A 24,610-nucleotide genomic window follows, 5' to 3' on the forward strand; every position below is an offset into this window, starting at 1 on the left:
TGCTCAGTAAGTACTGGGATAGTGGTTTTTATGCTTAGTATTCCACTCCAGATTGGGGAATGAAGGCTTGGTATGATCAGTTCTTTCTGTCAGAGTCCCAGAAATTTAGGTTTTATAGGGAATCTGATTTTTAAGAAGTTGGCAACTAGTTATTTAGACATCACTATATATAGATATCTGTGGATCAGGTATAGCCATTCTTTGGTATGATTTGGAAGGTTGGCTTTAGACTTGCTTTAAACCCCCTTAGCATGTCTACAAACCCCACCTTGTCATTTGGTCACTGGTTTACTGTGGGGTAAGTAGTTTCTCAGTAAATGTCAAGTATGTTCAGTTCTTGACAGTAGTATCAGTTCTTGGTTTTAGACTGTTTGATGATTTTTTTTTTTTTTTTTTTCGTCTGAAGTGTTCAGGCTTAGGTTGCATTGGCTGAAGTATGCTTTCCAACATGTAAACTTTGTCAGACATTGGTTTCAGTTCATTTTTTATTCTTTGGATGATGGCTTACGGTAATAATTTACACCCACTTTATTAATCTCTTAAGATTTTGAAATACTGTTCCGTAAGATTGCTTTGTTTGGAAAATGGCATTTGTTGAGCAAGGTATACTGTGGAGTTCACAGTAGTTAGCATTACTTATGGTTTTGGAATAAAGTATTACCGTGAAAGAAATTCATGTGCCTTTTTACTCAGCAGTGTAGAGTAAGGGGATGTTTGGCCATGCTTTATGTATTCATAGAAGAAAAGCCAAGTTACTGTCCCTTTTCCATTTTCCCAGTCCCCATCCCCGCACAGTGGGTCCAGATAACTGGTCTGTTTCAGTTTATGTTCAGGTTCTCTGTGGCAGTGATTCAGGGTGAAGGGGATTTTTCTGTGAGGGTTAGGGTATTTGCCAGTCATGTTACAGGAAAGGAGCACTTAAATTTTTGCTTGCTTTTAAAATTGCTTAGCCCTGTTAAGTAAGTAAAGTGACCTGATTATTGACTGGGTTTTGTCATTTGTCTCTTGGTGTACTGCTTGCCTCTGTCTTGTTAGCTGTCAAATAAGAAAGCAATTGAAGCCTGAAGCATGAGTGTCCCTCAAGGAGTGACCATCTTGGTAGCAATGTTTGTTTGACACGATGCAAGGGCCGAGGGTGTTCAAAAACTCAGTCTCTGTGTAACTTCCTGTGTTAGTATCGATGGCTGCTTAGGATGAAGTCAGTGGATGCTGCTTGTAATTTCGAGATGTCCTGTCTGCTGGTGTTCAAAGGAAGCTGTTCTGCATTGGTTTGTCCAGATTAATCTTCTCCTACTTGCAGTATCTAAGTAGGAAAATCTATCCACTTTCATAAACTAGGACACTTTGTCTCTGTTTGATGTGCCCGAGGAGTCGATCGGAATAATTTCTACCAGTCTTTCCAAATAGTGCCCAAGTTACCTGTTTGATCTTGTTTTCTACTTCTTAAAATGGTGGGAAATGCTAGGTTTGAATTTTCCCACTTTCAGACTCTTGTTCATTACTTGGCCTTCTGGGAGAATTAGAGTGCTGTGTTTAAGATTTCTGCCTCACATCACATGGAGAAACAAGGAGAAACATTTATAATCTGTTCTTTTAGGAACACAAGATTTTTGAAACAAATAGGATGAAAAAAAAAATGACAGTGAACCAGAAAGTTGACTTTGTTGCTTGTGTTACTGTGCTTGGCCTTTAAGGGAGAGTGGCTGATTGAATTGAGTTACATGTGGAGGGTTTTAGTAATGCTTTCCTGCAAACGAATTTGTGTGCATGTGTATTTAAGATCTATATTTGAATGGATAATAAAGACACAGAAGTGGAAGGGTCACAAGCCAGCATCCCAAGGCAGTCTCCAACTAGAAGTCATGCTGCGGATGGCTGCAGCTCTAGAGAAGAGTATGTGCTGTAGTTAACAGTGCAGGTCAGAGTGGAGGAGCTGCTGTGTGTCTGCGGGGGGCCAGGGAGTGCTACCCATATGACCTTACCCGTTGGTAAGGTCAGAGTTCAGCTTTCCCTGTGTTTACAGTCAAGTTAGGGAGATGAACTAGCAAATGTGGTAAGGGAAACCAAAGTAGGATGGGGACGAAACAAGGTAGGTTCCGTTTTAGTTGGGGTGGCCAAGCAAGGCAGATGGGGCGGTGAGTGCAAGTCTTAGCCATCAGCTGGGGGCAGAAGCTGAAGATGTGAGCAGGCCTTCTAGGCGCTGTGTTAGCAGCTGTTCAGGACAGCAGCCTGTCTTCTCCACAGGTCCTCCTCAAGCCCTACCTGAAAGAACTGGTGTGTAATTGTTGAATGCCTGGGTGTTTTCCTACAGGATTTTGTAAAGAAAGCTCTTAATTATTACTTGAGACAGAACTTCCATGTGTTGCTGTGAGTCAGGAATCCATCTAGGTCTTTGATATGCATGCCATGGTACCCAGGAATATGAGCTGTCACCCGCTGTCTTGAAGGTGAAGCTGGTGTTGTAAGCAGGCACTGTGAAACAGAAGTGGCATCTTAACACTGGGCTAAGTGCTTGCACCACCTATGTAGGCCTTTTCACTTAGTAATCTCTCTTGATGTTGCCTTGAGGTACATGTCTTTCCCATTTTATAGAAGGGAGGGTTAAGGCATAGACTCTGGCATTTCTGAAAGTAAAGTGTTGGATGATGAATCTGAATTGTGCTCATTGCTTCAATAGTTCATCACTGTCTATTAGTCTTACTTTATCTCCACCCCCTTCTCTTTTTTCTGAAGGTTCGTTTTGTTCTTGTTTGACAGGCAGAGGTACAGAGAGTGATACTCCGTCTGCTGGTTCACTCCTCAAATGACTGAAACGGCTGGGGCTGGGCCGGTCCAAAGTCAGGAGACTTCTGGAGACTTCTTCTGGGTCTCCCACATGGGTGCGGGGACTCAAGCACCTGGGCCATCTTCTGCTGCTTTCCCAGGCCATTATCAGGGAGCCGGATTGGAAGTGGAGCAGCCAGGACTTCAATCAGCATCCACATGAGACACCAGTGTCCTAGGTGGAGGCTGAACTTGCTGTGGTGACACTGGCCCTTCCACTCTTCCCTTTAAAAAGTGGAAATTGTTAAAACTATTCATTTAACACTTGTATGCTTTCTGTTTAAACGTACTTATTGTTGGAACTCACCAGAATTGTTTTTATCATTGTTTTATTTGAATCATTTGAGGTGGCAGCATCTTGATATGTTTTTCATCTTAGGGATAAACTCTTTATCCTAACCACAATATAACTTTCGCACTCAACTGATAATGCTACAAGGTTATTTTGCAGTCATGATATGAGAGTTTATGGTATTAGGGACCAGTAGTTTGGCTCAGTTAGCTAATCCTCAGTTTATGGGATGCCAGTTTGAGTCCTGGCTGCTCCACTTCCAATCTAGCTCCTTGCTAATGTGTCTGGGAAAGCAGTGGAGAATGACCTAAGTCCTTGAACTCCTGCACCCATGTAGGAGACCTGGAAGAAGCTCATTGCTCAGCTGCAGCCATTGCAGCCAGTTGGGTAGTGAACCAACAGATGGAGAGCCTCTCTCTGTCTTGACTTCTCTGTAAATCTGCCTTTCCAATAAAAATAAATGTTAAGAAAACATTTAAGGTATTATTCTAGCTATACTTTTGAGTTTTTTCTCCAGTGTCCAGTCAGGATTCCTAGGTTTAGTTGTTGAATCCTCTGGAGTGTTTTTAAAGCTTTTGTCATTGACAATGCCAGTTGAAGAGCCTGGGCCCACAATTTGGCAGAACTTCTCCCTTTCTGTAATATATAGTTGCTTTCTCATGACGAGAGAGAGATTAAACATTGTTGGCAAGAGGATTCCAAGGGATTGTCAGGGCATCTCCTGGCAAGGTATATCAGTTTATCCTACTGATGGGATTGTTACAGCAGTCATTTGGTTTTTGGGACAACCACCAGTTGTTGCATCATAAATGCCCCTGTTTCTTGTGCTAAGAGATCTGTGGAGTAGCATGCTAAAGTCATTGTCTGATGGTGGTTCTGAATCAGGTTATTGCTGGACCACTGTATAATATTTCACTTGTAATTATTTAGTGTGCATCTAAAGCTGAGAACTGTAAAACATAAGCAGAGTGCCTTAGTCACACCGAACCACATTGGTTTAATTTCTACTATTCTGTTCAGATTTCTTGAGTTGTATCTCTGTAGTTAGCTGATTTGAATTTTGAATGTGCATAGGTCCACAGGTTCCATTTACTTCATTGGCCTTTTAAATCTTTGTATGGTACCTTTGTAACCCTCACAGCCCCCCTCCCGCGCCCCACCTTTGGTTAATTGTTTCCTGTGTGTTTCACTGGTTTTTCAACTCAAGGCATATCATGTAGACTGATAGGTAGAAGTTTGATTAACATTCTGATTTGGTGTTTGTTTTGGAAAATTACACTCAAAGTGTCTTGGGGTAATAGCACATTGAAAGGCACTTAGTCTGCCTTTTACAGAGAAGTTTAATTTTTAGGGGATGTAGATAGCCATCCGTGTCAGATTTGTACTCCAAAAGAGTGAGACCGGAACAGCCAGGGCTCTTGTCCTCTTGTTTGCTTCTCCAGTGCCTGCAGTGACTGGGGCAGGACTGGGTGCTAAGAACTTAGTCCAGATGCATCTCGTGGGCGGCGGAGGTGCCACCACTTGGAGCCATCCCTGTTGTCTTCTAGGGTCCTGATTCCAGAAACTGGAATCCGAGTGGAATTGGAGGTGGTAGAACTTGCAGCCAGGCACTCTGGTGTGGGGTGTGGGTATTCCCATGGGCATCTGAACTTCCAAGTCCAACGCCTGTCAGTTTTAGTTTTGCATCGTCCTTTTCTCCTGAAGGGTTTTTGGCATTCTTGTAATCCTTGCCTAGATGCATTGAAAGTTGCACGTGATTTCCTCATCTCATTCCTTCTGTATCAGTTAGTTGAGTTTTCCTGCAAAATGTTGTAAAGGGGTACAATCTTCATATGAGATGTTCCTGTGCTCTGTTAGTGATCCTCTAAGAGTGTGTTCAATTGGAGATAATTACACTTTTTTTGGGAGGGAGGCAAAGACTTAAGTGGGTTTTGCACATGGGGTGTTTGGTGTAAAGGTAGAGGAGGGAGAAATTCTGTGTAAGTTGCCTTCAGCAGGTTGTTCTGTGTAGAGTAAGCCCAAGGGAAAGTGCTGCTTGCCTGTCTCTGTCTGATGGATACAGCCATCAGAGGAGCACGTGGGCAGAGGAAATCCACGCACATCACAGCGCCCTGTGAACTGCTTGTTGACCCTGCAGCGGACAAGCATGGAGCTGGTACATTGAGGCAAGTGGGCCTGTTGAACTTAGGTGTGAGGATCTGATGTCTCCAGATACAGGCTTTTAAAAACCCTACATCATGGCTTCTGGAGATTTTTATCTGATCTAAGAGAATCCTTCCCTAATCTTATTTATTCCACATACCCTTATTTAGAGCAATCTGAGATTGGAGGAGTTGCTTTATTCTCTCAGCCATTGTTTTTTTGAAATGATTTTTTAAATTGCTTAATATAACGTTCTTTTAAATTTTTTTTTTTTTAAATAATGATTAAACGATTGTTCAAGGTGGGAAGGATCCAAGTTTAGGGAAAATTAGGTGAACTCATTGCTTCCAAATTTGCAATTTCTTCTTGTTGTTCATGGGTGAAGGGGAGAGGCAAAGGGGGGAAACCACTCACGACTTTCCACATGTCCAGTACCCAGGGGTGAGGAGCCACCTCATGGCAACCCAGAGTCTCATGTGTGCATATTCCGAGGTGCTTGGATAGTTCTGAAGTGCTGCCGATTTTACCGTCTCTCAGCCATTCTAATATACTGTTCTTAAACAGCTATTCATGATTGTATAGGCTATTAAGTTTGACAATCATAATAAGGCATTTAGTTATTAATATTTCATTCTTTTATTTGGCAAACATTTGAGTACTTGCAAAAATTGTGTCTGGACATAGGGCACATCAGGTAAGAATACAGACAGGAACTCTCCTCAAGGAGCTCATGTCCGGAGAAAGAGCAAAAAAGTTTTAGAGTTTGTTAGGTGCTGAGTGCTGTGGAAAATAAAGCAGGGTAGAGTTGACGTGGATACAACAGGAAAAGAAAGTAAGTCTATGAAAAACTGAGTGCAGGGTGTTGCCTGGATAGAGCAGTTGGAGGCCTGGGGACTTGTTTGGTACATCGTGATTAATGGCGCAACTGTTTGCTGCATTAATAATGCCCTGTTGTTGGCCTACAGCATAGAGACAAGTTTAGAGGCCAGGACAGTTAACAAGGTGGGGTGATGATTTGGACTGGATATGTTCCAAGCAAAGCAGCAACAATCTCTGTTTATAGATTGACAATGTCTGGCTTAGACAGAAAGCAAGCAGTCAAGGAAGACTTTGGTTTGAACAATAGTGAAGATTGAGTTGCCATTTCCTTGAGAAGGGAAGGGTCACTGATTTGGGACAGCCAGCGAGATTATTCATACTTCCAAACAAAATGCTAGGTGGTCACCAACACTTAATTCAGTATCAGTGGTCCATGAGTGATCTAGCAACCATTGGATCTGTGGGAAATACACTTAGTTGTTCTGACTTGGCGTTTTCAAGTCGTGGGGCTTAGCAGGCACAGTTTGGGTTGGATAGCTTCATACAACCTGTGGTAACTAGGTCAGGTGTAGAACAGACCTTGAGTGTTAACTTCTTTTTAATTCTCTAGTGGAAGTACTAATTAACACTGAATAGAATAAAGGCAAAAATTAATGGTGAGGACCTTCAGAAATGCTGATCTTACAGCTGACTCATTTAGATCTTTCTGCTCTGTTTATGTACTCATAGGAAACCCATCCTTGGAGCTTCTTTTGGCTTTTCAACTCTTCGTTTTCCTCATGGCACCTACTCATTGACGTAGTTGTCAGTATTGCAACAGAGTTTTTATTGCATGTGCTGTTTGCTGTCTAAGTTGCTAACATTTGCTAATATCCATCTTGAGTATTTTCTCTGAATACAAATTTTAAAAAATATATATTTATTTATTCTTATTGGGAAGTCAGATTTACAAAGAGAAGGAGAGCCAGAGAAAGATTTTTCATCTGAAAGGCAGAATTACAGAAGGAGGGACAGAGAGGGATTCTTCCGTGGCCCCAACAGACCAAGCCCAGGAGGCGGGGGTTCCCTCAGGTGTTAGGCATCAGGTCTCATGCTGGAGCACCTTTGGCTGCTTTCCCAGGCTGTTGGTAGGGAGCTGGATTGCAAGTGTTGACATCACATGCGGAGGCCTCATGGACACATCCTGACACTGACTCCTTCAATAACAGTCTAGGATTCACAACAACTTGAACCTAGTGGTGTTTTCATGTTTGTTCCCCCATATTCAAAAGGTCTTACATCTCTGAGTTTTTAAGTCCGTTGGTTGAGACATGCTTTTATATTGAAAGGTTAAAATGAATGTAGCTTGGAGGAGGTGTTTATGGATGAAATGGTAAACTTAGTAGTTAACTATTCTGGTGAATAAGGTATTTTAAAAAACTTTGTAAAGATGTTTCTGAAAGACGGGGACAAGAAGTGAAGGAGAGAGGGGTATCTCTTGTCTTCCAGTTCACTCGTCAAATGGCCACAACAGCCTGGGCTGGGCCAGGCCAAAGATGGGAATTCAGAACTCCATCTAGCTTCCCCACTTCGCAGGGGTGTTAGCAGGGAGCTGGATTAGCAACAGTAGGCAAGACTCAACAGTGTTCTGACATGCGATGCCAGCGTTGCTAGCAGTGACTTGACGTACTGCAGTGTGTTGCGCTACCATGCTGGCCCCAGGGATTAAGGATTTTGCTTGAAGAAATGGTCTGTGGGAACCATCCTTCCTCTTCTACCCCTCATGGGAAAAATGGGTCGAAGTGGAGCTGCTCTGATTGGCAGAGAGGCTTAGGGAGGGGGACTTGAAATCCCTGACTCCACTCAGCCTTGCCTTCCAACCCTGATGACACACAAGAAACTAGAAGTCCTGGCAGTACAGTTTGAACACAATTTCACTTCAGTCTGGGTTTTGTATACTTAAAAGAGAAAATGTAAATACATTATATATAATGTATAATAGGGACGTTCTCTACATGTTCTAGGGATTGTTCAATCATACAGTTACTTAGAGGATGGGTTGGTTGGTTGGAGGTCACACACATTGTATTAGAATATCTGGTTTGCTTATGTCTTACCTGGTGTACTCCAGATTTTTAAAGTGAGTGAGGGTTGTGGTTGGTCCTGTGTAAGTATCTACACACTTTGCACTGCACCAAGCATCATTTATCTTTGATGTATGTGGAATTCTCTCTAGTGGACTTGCACTCCATATTGACAGTGAAGGTATGTAAAAGCACTAAGAATTTTATATAGACGTCATGCTTTTTAAAAAAAATGTTGTGATGGAAGTGGGAGCTAATAGTTAATGGATCCTCAAGAGCCTCTTGAGAACATTTGTGACATAACTGCATGTTTATTTTGTCTAGTTTGTTCCTAAATGAATAACTTCTGTGAGTATCCTAAAATGTCTGGGATGTAGTTGGCAGTTTAAGTTGAAAGAAATTCATTTCAGGTTGTGCAGAATGAACTGATATTTAGGGAACCACCTGCCTATTGCCCTGGGCAGTATTAGGAGCATCTGTATGTCACCCAACAATGAAGCTGGTGAGGGGTGGGTGATGAGGCTTGCAGAGGTGAAGCTGTGTGATGGCTGAGTTTGCAAAGCTTGGCTGCTGGTTGCTATTCTTGGCTGCCCACATGTCTGTGTGGTTCCTGCACTCACCTTCCTTTTTAGAGAGTCATGAAGTCTGGTGATGGGAGCTTTTATCTGTTATTTTAGTTACTCTTGAGGTCACCGTCTTCTGTCTTTGAGTCTACTTTTGTGGTTGAATTTGTGATAACTGGGATGTCTGAGTGTCCTTTTTCTCTTTAGGGTTTTTATGTAAGGGGCTTCCCCTTTTTTCAGCTAGAGTGACCATACGTCCTGAAAGACAAGTTACCATGGTTCCTGTAGAGAGTAGAAGAGAGGTTTGGTCATTGTAGCTAATTATGTTTTGGTTAACATATTTGGCCCTGCCTGTAGGAATGTCCCAGCTAATTTGGTCTTTCTCATTCGGGTTGGTTAAATGCATTAGATGCTTCGTTTGTGGTGTGATGCATCCCAGCACGTGAAGTAGTACCAGATTTGTGTTCTGAATCTTTGGAAAACTCAGCAGTACAAATTCCTGAAAAGGAGACCCTCAATTGAGGGAATTTGCTGTATTTCAGAACATCTTTGTGTCAGAGGTTTGGCTAAACTTGGCTGTTGCCTTTAGGGAATGAAAAATCATTGCCAAAGAACTGTTCCTAGGTTTCCCCAAACCATACCTGTCTTGTTGCTTGTCCCACATGCCTCAGTTCAAAGACCGATCTGATTGTGAAAAAGGTGTACGTACATATAGATGAGTGAAGTGCTTCACAGGCCCTGTGACAGACATGGGGAATAGCTGTGACCGGGCACTGCTTGGGTCAGGTGTACCAGCATGCAACTTTGCTGCTGACTCCGGCTTGCACGGATGCATGCCGTAAGGGATGTGCAGTAGTGGATTATGGCTCAGAGGGTCCCTGCCACCTCTGTTCTAGGAGACCTGGGTGGAGTTTCTAGTTTCTGACTTCAGCTGGTCCGGGCATATTTGTAGAGTGAACTGGGGAATGGGAGGCTTCTTTGTCTCTTTAAACAAATCATGTTAGCTGAGAATAAGATTCTTTCATATGTATTCATTCCTCCTCCAACAAGTAAAGGAAATCTGGAGAATGTTCATTGTATTTTTGTTGAGAAATTGTTTCTTTAAAAACAAAGAAATAAAAACTTGTCCTGTACATTTTATTTGGAGCCCTTGTTAAGGTGTGTACAGTTCGTATTTCTGAAAGGTTGCGGTTCAAGACTGTGATGGTCTCTGATGCTGAGCTGCATTGTGTTACAGTGTTTTATGTCTTTCTACAAACAAAACGGACCCACTCTGGGTTTTTGGTTTTTTTTTTTCCTTTCCCACCTTTGCCAGGTGCTGGCCTCTCAATGTATTTTGTTGAAAATCTTAAAGTTGGAAAACATGTACAAACTGACTCACTGGCTGGTAGCAGAATCCAGTGAGAAGAGCGCTGTCAGCATGATTTTTGAATGCTCTGAGGAGGCATACACAGAAAGTGGAGAGTCCAGAACTCCAGTCCAACCAGTGCGTAGCCGTCCCCTGCGGCCTCTGCTGCGGGAGGAACAACTGGGAGCCAGGCCTTGAGTGGGAATCCCGACCCTTCTGAGCAGTCAGCAGAGAGCATGAAAGATGACACCTGTTTTCTTTCTTTTTTTTTTTTTTCTAAATTGCATTTAATTTTATAACAACGTTTCATAGGCTCTGATGTTCCCCCTTCCCCTCCTCTTGCCCTCCCCCCCGTGGTGGATTGCTCCACCTTATTGCAGTATTACAGATCAAATCTAGTCATTTCTTTCAATGCAAGCATGTGCTTTGCATAGAGTCCAGTATCTTGTTGCCCAGCTGAATTCAACAGTTTCTTGTGGAGACTAACTCTGGTCTGGAGACATAGCTGGCAGATTGTTGTTCCAACCAATTAAATGCCATAACATAACATCAACAACAGTTTCCAGCATTATGGGGTTAATTAACAATGTAATACTACATATCACAGGACACCTGTTTTCGGTTCTGACATTGAGAGACAGTTAACTGATATTGGCAGCACTTGGTTCTCTGAAGAAATGCTGGGGCTGCCACTAGTGCACAACCCGCATCTAACCCCTCTCCAGACAGAAACAGAACTGTTCAGGTGTGTCTCTGTTGTGGAAACATGTTCAACTACTGCCCTGGGAAGGGCCACACCTGGAAGAAGGGTCCTGTGAGCAGAGAGCTAGGCTGACTTGGATGGATAAGTTGGAATATTTATGAAGGTATGGGCTGGGTTTTGGATAGCAGGACAAACCCTGATGAATGCAGGATTTTGTAACTGCAGCAATATCCATTGAAATGGGGGACTTGTCTTTGAAAGTACCCTTTTAATAACTTAGGTTTGTCATTTGGATGGATTTTATGAAAAATTGTGGTGGTTCTTAAATATGTCAATGTATTTCCTTAAAACCTTACATGTTTTGGGGGGATAGGGAAGATAAAGATTGACCAGCTTCAGAATTTGGTTGGTCTGAAGTGATACAAATTTCCAGCTTTCAGCATATGACACTAGCAGGAAGGACTTTAATCTGTTTTCGTAACATAGTCACTGTAGTGTTTCATATTTTAAAAGGCAGGAAAATATAATTGACTTTATTTTTTAATCTGGGCAGCTTTATGAATTAGACCTAGTAACCCAATTTGCTAGAATGTAAATCTTTAAGCATTATGTCTAGCTCTTTTTTTTCCTTGCCAGTAAAATGTGTTTTTAAGTACTATGGCCTGTTTGGAACAATCTTGAAATGAGTTGACATTAGTATCATCTGTAGTTCACTGTTGAGTTTCAAAGGACAACGCTTGACTTCACCAGAACACAGCTGCTTTTTCAAGCATGGACAGACATTTCACTGGAAGATGATGTTTGTACTGACGAGAAATCAGCTAGATGTCAATGTGTTAGGTTGAGTAATAATTATATTTCATGTTGATCTATCAGCTACAATTATAATTAACTTTGAAGATCAGAATTTCTCTTTTCCAGGAGAAAGCCCATCAAATTCATAAACTTTGTTTTAGGTAAATTTAAGTGTCTATTTTGCAGAGTGGTTGTCTTAATCCAGGACTGAGAATTGCATAAATGAAGATGATTTATTACCCAGTGGTTGAAACTGTTTTGTTGAGGTTTGGAAGGTATAATATTATTTTTCACTCTTGAAGAAAACATTTTCTCTTGTCCCTGTTTTCTGTATCCTTAAATGTAAAAATTTTAAGAAGAAAAATCAAACCTTGAGTCAGTGCCTTTATATTCTCACAGGATATCTTGGAAATACTGCCTGATGAAAAGGAAAGGAAGGATTTTTACCCCTTTTAAAGGTTTTCTTTTTAGGTTCTGAATTCCTTATTACTAGGATAACAAACTCAGTTTTACATTGTTTTTTAATTTGTATGTCCTAGTTTCTTGTGTGTTGAGTGTCTGGTTTCCCATGAGGGCAAGGGTTATCTCATGAGTTCTGGATCACTGTATGATGACTATGCATGTACAATGAGGAGAGTTCTATGCAAGTAGATTTGTATAGACTGAGTAATGTTTGATTTTCTGTGTTAAATTCCCTGGGAGTAGGTGACAGGAAGTACACAACACCTGATTTTTTATCAGAACCGTTACTGGTAATGAAGTGAGCCTCAGATAGTGTTGAAGCTCATGCTATTTGAAGATTCATTTGTGTGCCTGCCTGTGTTATGAATGGCTGGTGTCCTCAGTCCCCGCCCCCCCACCCCCACTCGTCGAGGTGCTTTAAGATCTTGATGCCTGTTCCAGGCTAACAGGAGAGGACAATGTCATGATAACAGTTATTTACTGGAGAAGTTAGGGCCACTCAGGGTGACAAATTTTGTTCTTTGTTTGAAATGTAAATGTTTTCATTGATGTGTCAGCTGCAATCTTATAGAGTGGCCTTTTTTGTGGAACTGAAGTATATTTTGAACTCCCCCTCCCCTTTTATAAAGAATGTCTTTTGCGCCGTGTTTGCTAGACTGAAAGTTTCCTCATCGCTTGGTGAGACCCTTCTCTAATTCAATCTTTGTCTTTTGTCTTTGCTGCCTTGCAGGGTTGGTACAATAGGCTTCACTAGACTTAGCTGCAACTCAGAATTTCTCCTCCAGCACCTGAGTAAATGCTGATGGTCTTGTGGAGAGTGGATTAAGAGTACGAGCTAAGTTCTCAATCCCAATTAAGAAGCGGAGGAAAATTTAAACTGTCTCCTTCCAAGTTTATCACAACCACCACCATCGAGACAGCAAACCAAAGGACAAAGACTTTGACCTGCTGTATTGTTCTGTGTAGTCCAGTTCACAGACTTGGCTGGGGTTACTAATAAGTAAATAAAAAGTCGGACACTTCTGTCATTGGATTCTTACTCACAAGTTCCCAGAATGAGGGCTGTACTGGAGACAGCAGACATTGCCATAGTGGCCCTGTATTTTATTCTGGTCATGTGCATTGGGTTTTTTGCCATGTGGAAATCTAATAGAAGCACCGTAAGTGGATACTTCCTGGCGGGGCGCTCTATGACATGGGTAGCCATTGGTGCCTCTCTGTTTGTGAGCAATATTGGGAGTGAGCACTTCATTGGGCTGGCAGGATCTGGAGCGGCAAGCGGATTCGCAGTGGGTGCTTGGGAGTTCAATGCCTTACTGCTTTTGCAACTTTTGGGATGGGTTTTCATCCCAATTTACATCCGGTCGGGGGTATACACCATGCCAGAATACTTGTCCAAGCGATTCGGTGGCCATAGGATTCAGGTCTACTTTGCAGCCTTGTCTCTGATTCTCTATATCTTCACCAAGCTCTCAGTGGATCTGTATTCAGGCGCCCTCTTTATCCAGGAGTCTTTGGGTTGGAACCTTTATGTGTCTGTCATCCTGCTCATTGGCATGACTGCCTTACTGACTGTCACCGGAGGCCTTGTTGCAGTGATCTACACAGACACCTTACAGGCCCTGCTCATGATTGTTGGGGCACTCACACTTATGGTTATAAGCATGATGGAGGTTGGCGGGTTTGAGGAAGTTAAGAGAAGGTACATGTTGGCCTCACCCAACGTCACATCCATCTTGTTGACATACAACCTTTCAAACACAAATTCTTGTAATGTCCAGCCTAAGAAAGACGCCTTGAAAATGTTGAGGAATCCAACAGATGAAGATGTTCCGTGGCCTGGATTCATACTTGGACAGACCCCCGCCTCGGTGTGGTATTGGTGTGCTGACCAAGTCATCGTGCAGAGGGTCCTAGCTGCCAAAAACATTGCTCATGCCAAAGGCTCTACTCTTATGGCTGGCTTTTTGAAGCTTCTGCCAATGTTTATCATAGTTGTCCCAGGAATGATATCCAGGATACTGTTTGCTGATGATCTAGCTTGCATCAACCCGGAGCACTGCATGCAGGTGTGTGGAAGCAGAGCCGGATGCTCTAATATCGCTTACCCACACCTGGTGATGAAGCTGGTTCCTGTGGGCCTTCGGGGCTTAATGATGGCGGTGATGATTGCAGCTCTGATGAGTGACCTGGACTCGATCTTTAACAGTGCCAGTACCATATTCACCCTTGATGTGTACAAACTCATCCGCAAGAGTGCAAGTTCCCGGGAGCTAATGATTGTGGGGAGGATATTTGTGGCTTTTATGGTGGTTATCAGCATAGCATGGGTGCCGATCATCGTGGAGATGCAAGGAGGCCAGATGTACCTTTACATCCAGGAAGTGGCAGATTACCTGACACCTCCTGTGGCAGCCCTGTTCCTTCTGGCGATTTTCTGGAAGCGCTGCAATGAGCAAGGGGCTTTCTACGGAGGAATGGCTGGATTTTTGCTTGGAGCAGTCCGTTTGATACTGGCTTTTACATACCGTGCCCCAGAATGTGACCAGCCTGATGAGAGACCCAGTTTCATCAAAGACATCCATTACATGTATGTGGCCACAGCATTGTTCTGGATCACAGGACTCATCACTGTGATTGTTAGCCTCCTCACCCCACCTCCCACGAAGGAGCAGATTCGCACCACCACCTTTTGGTCCAAGAAGAACCTGGTGGTGAAGGAGAGCTGCTCTGCCAGAGAGGAACTGTACAAAATGCAGGAGAAGAGCATGCTGAAGTGCAGTGAGAATAGTGAGGCCAAAAACCACATCATTCCCAATGGGAAGTCTGAAGATAGCATCAAAGGCCTTCAGCCAGAAGACGTCAATCTGTTGGTGACCTGCCGAGAGGAGGGCAACCCAGTGGCATCCGTGGGCCACTCTGAGGCAGAAACACCAGTAGATGCTTACTCCAACGGGCAAGCAGCTCTCATGGGAGAGAAAGAGAGAAAGAAGGAAATGGAGGCTGGCAGCCGCTACTGGAAGTTCATAGACTGGTTTTGTGGCTTTAAGAGTAAGAGTGTCAGCAAGAGGAGTCTCAGAGACCTCATGGAGGAGGAGGCTGTTTGTTTACAGATGTTAGAGGAGACCCCCAGAGTGAAGCTGATACTCAACATTGGACTTTGTGCTGTGTGTTCACTTGGAATTTTCATGTTTGTCTATTTCTCCTTATGAACTTAAGATACGGTGAGACACTTAAGAAAATACTGGTCTTTGGAAAAAAATTATGTGACTGTTGCATCTCTCAGGCATTGTTTACGCTGTAGGTTTTAGTCAAATTTTACTTAGCAGAAAATCATCTATTTGCGAGACTTTATTTTTCCCAGAGATGGAAGAAAGTAAATCTTCAATTTAAATGAAGCAAACCTTGTTTAACAGACTGACTTGTGCAAATGTGGTTTTAAATTTTCCATACCAAAGTAAGGAAAGACTAATTCTCACAGATCTTTAAGCAGAATAGATGTTAAGATACCGTGAAGAAGATATGCTGTTTGCACTGCTAAGTCTTGATAGATTTTATGCTGAAGTAGATGATTTGCTCATTTCTAAGTTTTTTTCCCCCTTGCCTCTGTAATCCCTACTAAAAAACAAAAGCCAGTGCTTAGACATTGTACAGTCAGTCATGTGCTGAAAGTGTATGTGCTTGTGTTGTACTTGCTTCAGGACGGTAGTTTGCCGGGTTCATTTTGTTAGCATGAGTCTGAATTCCGATTGCCAAGACAAAGAATGTTTCCTGTAGGTATTTTTGTACCACTTGTATATAAAATGTTGGGGGGAAGAATTCTGATTTCCATTTTTTTGTTTTTTCTCCATTTCTCCCCCCACCACCACCTTAAAGTTTCAGTGAACTGTATTGAAATGACCATCACATCTGTGAAGTTACATGTCATAATTATATTGTTACATGATTTATGGGACTAATTGGGGCAGGACATGATGTAAGGGTTGTATTGACAGTTCAGTTTGTTCATATAGCTTGGGAATAAGCCCCCTGGGCAGTGTTTGATTAACTGATACCAAACATACTGCTCATATTCTGTAATTTTCTAGCTGTGTTCTTGTCATTTGAAATGCTTTCTTAAGTGGGTCCAGTTGAAAGGTGTATTCAGAATCTCACATTCTGTGTGCTCTGTCACCCTTCTGGATTAGAGCATGTGTAGAGGCTTGGGAGGCAGATTTAATTCTGAGATCATGTTGTGTCCTTGATTGGGTTTTTTCATCAAGACTTGCATCCTACACAGCCTCAGTATTTTTATTGTTATAATGACTTAGACAGTATTTCTATTGTTACAATGCTAGCTGGCCATCAAAATCAGAAAACTCAAAGAATGCACGCTTCCATTGATAGCTGGTCAGTGTATCTTTCTGTAGGATGGATAGCATGTTCTAGAAGTGCTGTGAGCAAGAACTTTTGGGTTTAGTAGTGTGTCTTATGTTAGTGTGTCTTGTGGTAGGTGTTATAGCATGTTTGCAATCATAGTACTCTTATTTGGGTTCCTGGTTGCATTCTCCATTGTGGAAGTCTATTTTTCACAGGCTGTTTCCTCTTCATGAGGATAGGTCAGGGTGCAAAAAATGTTAGAGAGAAGCTCTCCAGATTGTGTAGTTTGTGTCTGTGTGTTTTGTCCCTTGTCCTCCTTAAAAGATGAAGGAAGCTAATTATGTATTTACTTTCTTTGACTTTGTTTAATCTCTGATATTTTTAAAATTGCATGACTTTATTAAGATATTCTTTAGGGGAAATTACTTTTATAGATGCTTATACTTTTGTAGATTTTGAATCAAAACTCAGTCCTGATGACTTAAATTTTTTTTTGTAGTCTATGAACTAGTTTTCATTATGATGGACTTGATTAGTCCAAGTTGATTTAAAAAATTATCAGGTAATTTAATGTCTTCCTGTCTTCAGGAGGCTTTCTGAAAGACTGAGCCTGTTGATGGAAAAACAGTTCATGTATGAACAACATGTAATTCTGAAGAGCTTAGAGTGCCTTGTTACCTTTTTTTTTTTCCTCCAATGTTATTCTTGAAGTTTATAACCTGAGGACCAAATGGATAAGGGACCGTCCTTTTCTTCTTTCTTGTGTATAGAAGTTAAGGCTATAACATGTCCAAGGTTATAAATTCTGAGTCTGTTGGGGGAGAATAGAAATCCAGTCTCCAGATCTGTATTCATGGTTTGTCCAGATGTGTATGGACAAAGGGTTTGTTCTTTTTTTTTTCTTTTTCTATCAAAGGAACTCTTCTTTGAAACAGTTCTTTGTAGAATCTTAGAGTTTTCCAATTGGCATTAAGTTATAGGAATTTTTTTTTTCTGTTTATTTTGAACACATCAGTGAGAACAGATACATTGTCCAGGCAGCCTTCCTATTCTATTTGTGGCATAAGTGAATAGGAGGTATGTGTGTAGATTCCTTCCTTCCCCAATTAACATTGAACCTTAGTAGTTTGGAATATTAGAATTCCCCTGTCATCTGTCTACTCTTGTCTTAGAACATAAAATACATCATGTTCTCTGTGTATATAGCAGTAGGTCAGAATTAGAGAACTAGTGTCTGTAAATAAGGAATGACTGTTAGCATATCCATTAGAATTGTTTATTCTTGCCACTTTCAACATCGCTTTATTTAGACTGGAGTCCCTAAAGCTTCCTTCCTGCTTCCCAGTAATAGATAATGTGCTTGAGTAAGTATGTGAATTGCTGAATGCAACTTTTCAGAGGACTAGTCTTCATTAGAATGGTTGTTCCCAGGCTGGTGCACGGACTGTCTCAGCTAGCAAGTTGTTTATACTCTACATTGACTAGATGAGTCCCAAATGATGACAGTGATCTGAAGAACATGCATATCTTCATAGTAAAGTTAAAACCGAGGTTCAGAATTGACCAGGAGTGATACGGAGTTAAATAGGAGCTGAAAGTCAGAATTAGATGAGCATATTGGGCTTCCTAGGTAGGGGAAAATACTATCTTACCGGTTGTTGGTGGTGGTCCCGGTTCTTGGACTTCCGTCTTCTCAGGCGATCTTACTTTGCAGATCTTGTAAGAAGGGCTTGCTGCACTGGTGAGCAGAATGACTTGACTTTGCTGTGGGACCTTTGGCTTCCCTGAGCCTCTCTAGGAAGATGCTGTCCTGGTGCCCAGGAGGCTGAGCTGGTCTCTTCCCCAGGTCTGCATTCCTCGGGAGGTTGCTGCTTCAGTCTGTAGTTCAGCAATGGCAGGGGTGCTGTGTTCTTTGGCCTAAATTCAACAGATCTGATCTCCAGGGGCTTCCTTCTCATTGGCTCAAAGGATCCATTGTCTTTTTGCACTGAGACTGGCCAGGAGCATACAGGTACTGAGTGATGGCACCCTAAGAAATTAACAAGAGACCCTTCATTCTATTTTGGGAGCATTGTCTTGGGAGGGTTGTGAGTTAGTTCTGTAGTCTGGGTCTTAGCAGTGTCTTCTTGCAAACCTTTTTGAAGTTTTTTTTTTAGTTCCTCCCATTTGTAGTCTGTGGCTTTTTTCTCTCCCAATGGGTATGTGGCTGTTCTCAGAGCTCTGACTTTTGAATAATGTTACTGTGCCATTTTCATTCTTACCTGCTAATTAAACTGTATTATCAGCTGTTTACAAGGTTGGGTCCTTCAACATTCCCACTTGGCAGCACTCCTTGTGTCTTCATCTGCCTTGTAATGACTAGAAAGGGACCATATGGCAGGTAGTATTGACACGTTGTCACGATTATATCCCATGATCCTTAGGTCTGCATTGAGAGAACATTGTGTAGCCAAAAAGGTTATGTGACTCCAGAGGCTTGCCAGTTCCAGTTTAAGAAATCAGAATAGTTAAGTACGGTTGGTAATACCTAGGTGGTAGGTGAACGAGTTGGTGAAAGACAAATGCCTTCTCCATACCTGCAGACCCAGTCATGGCCATTAGTTTCTAATCTTGGCTATTCGTGGATGAAAGCCCTCTCCATAGAAATTAGGGTGTTTGTGAATAAGATCTGTCCTGTTAAACTCTGGTTTGATGTTAAATATTGTAAAGTACGAATTCAGTAACAGTAGGATACTTGATAGTGATAATTTAGTAGATAAATATGTTTCTAGGTTTCAGTGTCTGTAAGATTTCTCAGTGGGCAGGTATTTGTTACAGCCTAGCCCAGTCTTTACAGATGGCATATATTTCTGTGTCCACTTACTGTTTAGATACTGATTTCACATGTTTTCTTCACATATTGCTTCTCAGTTCTTTCCCTATTCTTTCAGTATTTAAATTCTTAATTTAATTTTTTTTTTTTTTTTTTTTTTTTTTTTTTTTTTGTCTGCTTAGTTGTTTCAGGCCTGTTGTTAGGGTATGTTTTTGCCCAGTAAGTTAGCTTCTGAGTACTAGACTTGTTTGGCTAGCCCAATGCTACAAACTCTTTTCATCATTAAGGTCACTTTTCTGAATTTGAATTTGGTGTATCTTTGTCACACTTCCCTGCCTGGAGAAACTGCAAACTACTTTGACAGTTAGAGGAGAATTTAGCTAAGGTTCAAGGTAATGAGCAGGCTTTACCACCCTGATTTCCACACTGTTACTCACTTGGTCATAGAAATATTTTTACTTCTCTCTAGTGCTGGGAGGAAGGCTTTCAACCAGTAGTTTCACTTTAAAGGGATGTTGTGAAAAACTGATGTAACATGTGTTTGTTTCCATTTTAACTCCTTTATAAAAGGTGGGATTAAAGGCTTTCTTCTTTGGTTACTTTTCCCTTCCTCCATTTATGCGGTAGCCATCAGCCAGAACTATCTTTACTCATGAGTAAAGGAAAAGGCTTGGTGTGTCTGGTCCTTACTGATCTCTTGCACTTTGCTTCTTAGAGAAATACCATATCATGTGAGGGTGTTTTGTGGTAGCCTTGTAGCGCCTGGAGTCGTGGGCATGTATGAAGCGTTGGTTGCTAGACAGAAGTCATCTGAAGAGCAAGCCAAGACAAGGCACAGCAGTATGAGATCTTGGCTCCTGCCAGTGGTTTTGCTCTCCTAAGTGATGGAGCAGGACAAAGCTGTGCTGTAATCCTGGTGTGATAGGAAAGCCTGTCCCATTAACTTCAGGATGATTTACAGTCCGTGAACTCTGTAAAGGCAATACATACTACAGTGATTTCAGGAGCAGTGCAAGGTGTCAGGAGATCATCCATGACTGGGCCAGAGGCTCACTCTACTGGCACTGTTCCCTGGTGCTGCTGGATAAAGGAGTGTTTGCTTTCTTTTTGTCCCCCTCACTGTTTTTGTGCAAACTAGGTAATTTTTACGTTTATCGGTGTAGCCAAGACTTCTGTATGCGGAGTGTTGAGTACTGTCATTTTTGTTGCATGTATTGGAAATTGAAATGAGACTCGTTGTTACTGAAACCCTGAATTGGCAAAGGTGCCAATACATGTGATACTTCATGATGGAACCAGCTTTGGATTAGTGCCTTCTGGTTGCCAGTACTGACTCTGTTAGCTTGCACTTTTCCTTAATAGACAGTTCTTATTTGTTCATCTAAAATGTCATCATAATTAATGAAGGAAGTTGAAAATATACATTATATTTACCTACTTTATATATAGCCTTTATTTAGGTTCAAGGAAACTAAGTAGCTCTATTTGTATTGCAGCTTAAATTATTTTTGTTTGCTTCAACTGTATCCATAATGTAAAAGTTAAAGTTACTTATCCTGAATGTATTTGTCTTTCCCATTGTGGTTACAGCAGGTAGATCTGAGAACAGGTAGCTGACAACGACTCATTTTCTGTGAGAAGAAGTTGACGTCAGAGTCCATGGAAAGCACAAAATGATGTCCACACTCACTTGTATCTCCATGTGTAGAAAGCACAGCGCTCCAGATGCTCTAAGGAGCCCACACATGCCAGTCATCAAGCCAACCAGCTGTTTTGTCTCTGAAAGTCTGGACATTAAGAGAGCTCAGTGTGGGAATACTAGAGGATTCCAGGTAGTCACTGAGTAAGGCTGTCCCACCTTGGTGGAGGGGGATAGTGCGGAAGTTGGGGGTGCTTTGTTACATTGGAGGGTTGGCTAGCTGAATGCTATCTAGGCTGTCCCCTGTAACCTGGGGTTGAGTCGTGGACATACTTCTGGGTTTGTGGTGACTGTTATGAAGCTGAGTTGTTTTGGAGTTGTTTTGTTCGTCTTAGGTCCTTAGGAGATTTTTACCTCTTGAAAATAATGCTCTGAAAAGCATGGAGAAACTCACAATTTGGCAGAGCAAATAATACAATTTTTGTTTGGGCTTGTGTGTAAGCAATGACATTTTTTTGGTATGTGTGTGCTTCACTTAATAGAAGATTAACCCAAGTGTTCGGAGTGTCAAACTAATCCTGAGAAAATTGGCCACATGAATGCTGAGTGTGAAGGAGTCGTGCACTGATCCTGTGATCCCTTATAAATCCATATTAGGTGGAATCTGTGCGTGAAGTGCATTGCCTTTTGCTACTCTTCATTTCCTTGGCCTGTGGATTATCCATGTTTTTCAAGAACAAATAAGTATCTTTGTCTTGATTTTCACCATGTGTCAAAAGATACGACTCCCAGAGTAAGACAGAAGTGACCTTTGTCGCTGCACTCCTGTTTTGTGATCCGTTTAGGGAAAGATTTAGTGAGCTCTGATATGCTGCCTGGAAGGAACATTGTAGCTGGTTGTAATCAAATGGGTTTTATAGAGTCTTCCCTCCAACAGAATTCTAGTCAGGTGTTATTTTAAAATGTAAACCTCAGAAGAAGAGCCAGAGACACAGGACAGAGAAGTATGAGGAACATCCATTGGCTTAGCCAAGTGTGATAATGTAAAGCAATGAACACCTGTTAACTCTATAGATTATGTATTCTATACCTTTAAATATGTTTAAATTTAAAATAGCTTGTGAGACTTTAAGAATGCTTTTGAATATTTCTTTGCAGAGATTCCTTCCATTTATAATTCCATGGAAAACTGCTTTAATTAGTTTAGGTGGAAAATAGTCCTCGCGGTGTAAATATGTGTAATTAGAATTATTCTAATTTCACAGTGTGATCTCTTAACTTTTGAGTGGCAGACAGATAATGGAATTTACTGTGGGGTTACTGAGATGTTTTTGATAATGGCATACTGCATTAGTGTCAAACAGTGGTGTGGCATCTGTGACCCTACAAGCCCCACCATGGTGGCTTCCGTTTGTAGATTGCCAGAGAGTTGAGAAGTAGCCCAGGGATTTGCCCATTCTTTGCTGGGCTGTCTCGTCTTCGGTGTCCAGACCTATGTTGGCAATCGCAGGTGAACTGTGTTATGCTTCTCAGTTTTTTTTTTCTTTTTTGATAAGATGGATATCAAAAATAGTTGCTGTGCAAAAGTTAGTAGTCTTCTTCAAGAAGAAAACATTCCTTTCCTAATATCCTGTGAACTTGCTTCATTCATCCTTTATTTTTAAGCCAAATGTCAGCAGAAAACTGCTGTTTTTGTCTAGTCATTTTGATACGTAAGTACTATGTGTTTAAAAAAGATGTCTGCGTTGAAACTGTTTTCGCCCAGTGTCCTGCTTCTGATGCTCTGATCAGACTGTCTGGAAAAGACCAGTCAGTACCCCGGACTGGATGTTGTACGTGTGTGTTACTTTAGTCTGTTAGGCATTGTAGATGAAATGTGATTATCAGTAAAGTTGGTGAGCATCAGCTTCTTGACCAAGTTCTTTTTTAAAGTTGTAAACAGATTTGCAGTTTACCTTCCATTGTCCAGAGCTTTTAGAATTTTCAAGGTTTGACTAATTGGGACCATCACATTATACAGGGTTTTGGTTGCAAACAGAAAGTAGAATTTGATGTAAACTAGTTACTTCTATGTGGGAAGAAATACAATTGAAATAGTAGATTTAGGTTGTTAATCATTCATGACAACTTTGACTATTCTAACCTACTGTATACAATCCAGTTTTTATAATTGTAAACATGTATGATCATGGTTTAATGTGTTTTAAAAGTGTTATTGTTTAAAAATGGGAAAAAAAAAATCTGCTAAAGAGCTGTCAGTTTTCGTCACTGACTCTGTAAAATACACTGTTGTGTGTGTATTGTGTTACTCTGCTGGCTGCTGCGTTAGCCTTCAGAAGTATTTGGAAACTTAAAATGAACTCCATTTCTTGCAAAGTACATTCCTTTCTGTGGTATTTTGTCCTGTAACTGAAGTACAGTAATAATTATTTTATGGAAATGTTAGCACTTCTGTACCAACTTTGAATAAAATGAGGAATTTACATTTCTGTGACTGAGTATTTTCAGTGTGAACACCTGCCTCACCTCCAGATTCACAGTTCTCGGGGAGAATTGAAGAGGTTGTCCCCCTGCTTCTTGAAGATGGGATTAGCTTTTCACTTTCATGTTTGAAATAATTTCTTTAAAAAAAAAAAACTTACTTCCATCAGAAAGTCAAATTTACAGAAGAGACATGGAAAGATTTTCCATGCACTGATTGACTCCCTAAATGTCTGCAGTGGCCAGAACTGAGCTGAGCTGAGCTGATGCCAGGAGATTCTTCACATCTCCCGCGCAGGTACAGGACCCACGACTTTGAGCCATCCTCCTCTGCTTTCCCGAGCCATAAACAAGAAATATCCACATGGGATGCTGGCATTTGAAGGTGGAGGATTAGCCAATTGAGCCATTGTGCCAGCTCCATGAAATAATTATATTATAGGAAAATTGTAAAATAATCTCCATCCACATTCACCAATAGTGAGCATATGGTCCCTGCACTTTGAAACCCCTGAATCCTCAGTATTTTTCTGAGTCCTTTGAGGAAAATTGTTGGCAGACATCATGCCCACTCCCCACTCTCCAATCCTGGGTATATTTTTACATTTAATGACATTCATTCATCTTTTTTTAGTGTTTCATAATATGCATTTTCTTTTTTTTTTTTTTATTAATTACATTGCATTATGTGACACAGTGTTATGGGCACTGGGATTCCCCCTACCCCTCCCCAAACCCTCTCCCCATGGTGGATTTCTCCACCTTGCTGCGTTACCGCAGTTCAAATTCAGTTGAGGTTCTTTCATTAGAAGTATTTACCAAGCATAAAGTCCAGCGTCTTATTATCCTAGTGAGTTCAACGATTTCTTGGTGAGACCATTTCTGGTCTGAAGGTAAAGCCAACAAATTATCATTCCAATCAATTAAAAGCCCGAACATAACATCAACAACCATTTACAACTTTATGGCATTAATTGACATGGTATTGATTAATAGTATGTTAATAGGAAAATGTGGGCTCTTAACTACATCCTGTGACTTCTTCATAGACATTTCAATTTTGGTTTATATTCAACCAGATTCCATACAGTTATCAGTTTAGGTACAGAACATTTTTTTAGGATGGGTGTGCAGAGAAATCCCCAATACCCCAGTGAGGCGTAACTAATCTTTGTGTCCCATCTAGTGAGGCATGTTTGGATCCACGCTGGCCATTTCCTGTCTGATTCTAAGAATGACATTCATTCATAATGACAAATGTGGGAAGTAACAGTAACCCAAGCTTTGGACAGATACTGCTGGTTCTTGT

General features: G+C 41.4%; 2 protein-coding genes across 5 annotated transcripts in view; both read left to right on the forward strand.

Annotated features, from left to right (window-relative positions):
• SLC5A3 (solute carrier family 5 member 3) overlaps nucleotides 1–23,309 on the forward strand; it is a 30,438-nt gene extending 7,129 nt beyond the window's left edge. For 2 of the 3 annotated variants that reach the window (XM_040980776.1, XM_040980778.1), the window contains exon 2: nucleotides 12,741–23,309. In XM_040980776.1, coding sequence (XP_040836710.1) covers nucleotides 13,066–15,222 — 2,157 coding nt within the window. In that variant the 5' untranslated portion in view covers nucleotides 12,741–13,065 and the 3' untranslated portion in view covers nucleotides 15,223–23,309. Of the gene's footprint in view, nucleotides 1–10,582; nucleotides 11,824–12,740 lie in introns of those variants that run through there. The other variant, XM_040980777.1, reaches the window with a different exon arrangement.
• Nucleotides 1–24,610, forward strand: part of MRPS6 (mitochondrial ribosomal protein S6) — a 58,234-nt gene that overhangs the window by 7,115 nt on the left and 26,509 nt on the right. The gene's annotated exons all lie outside the window — the stretch shown is intronic.

The sequence above is a fragment of the Ochotona curzoniae genome, unplaced genomic scaffold (assembly GCF_017591425.1).
Source record: "Ochotona curzoniae isolate NIBS_2020 unplaced genomic scaffold, NIBS_Ocur_1.0 contig_3498, whole genome shotgun sequence".
Lineage (NCBI taxonomy): Eukaryota > Metazoa > Chordata > Mammalia > Lagomorpha > Ochotonidae > Ochotona > Ochotona curzoniae.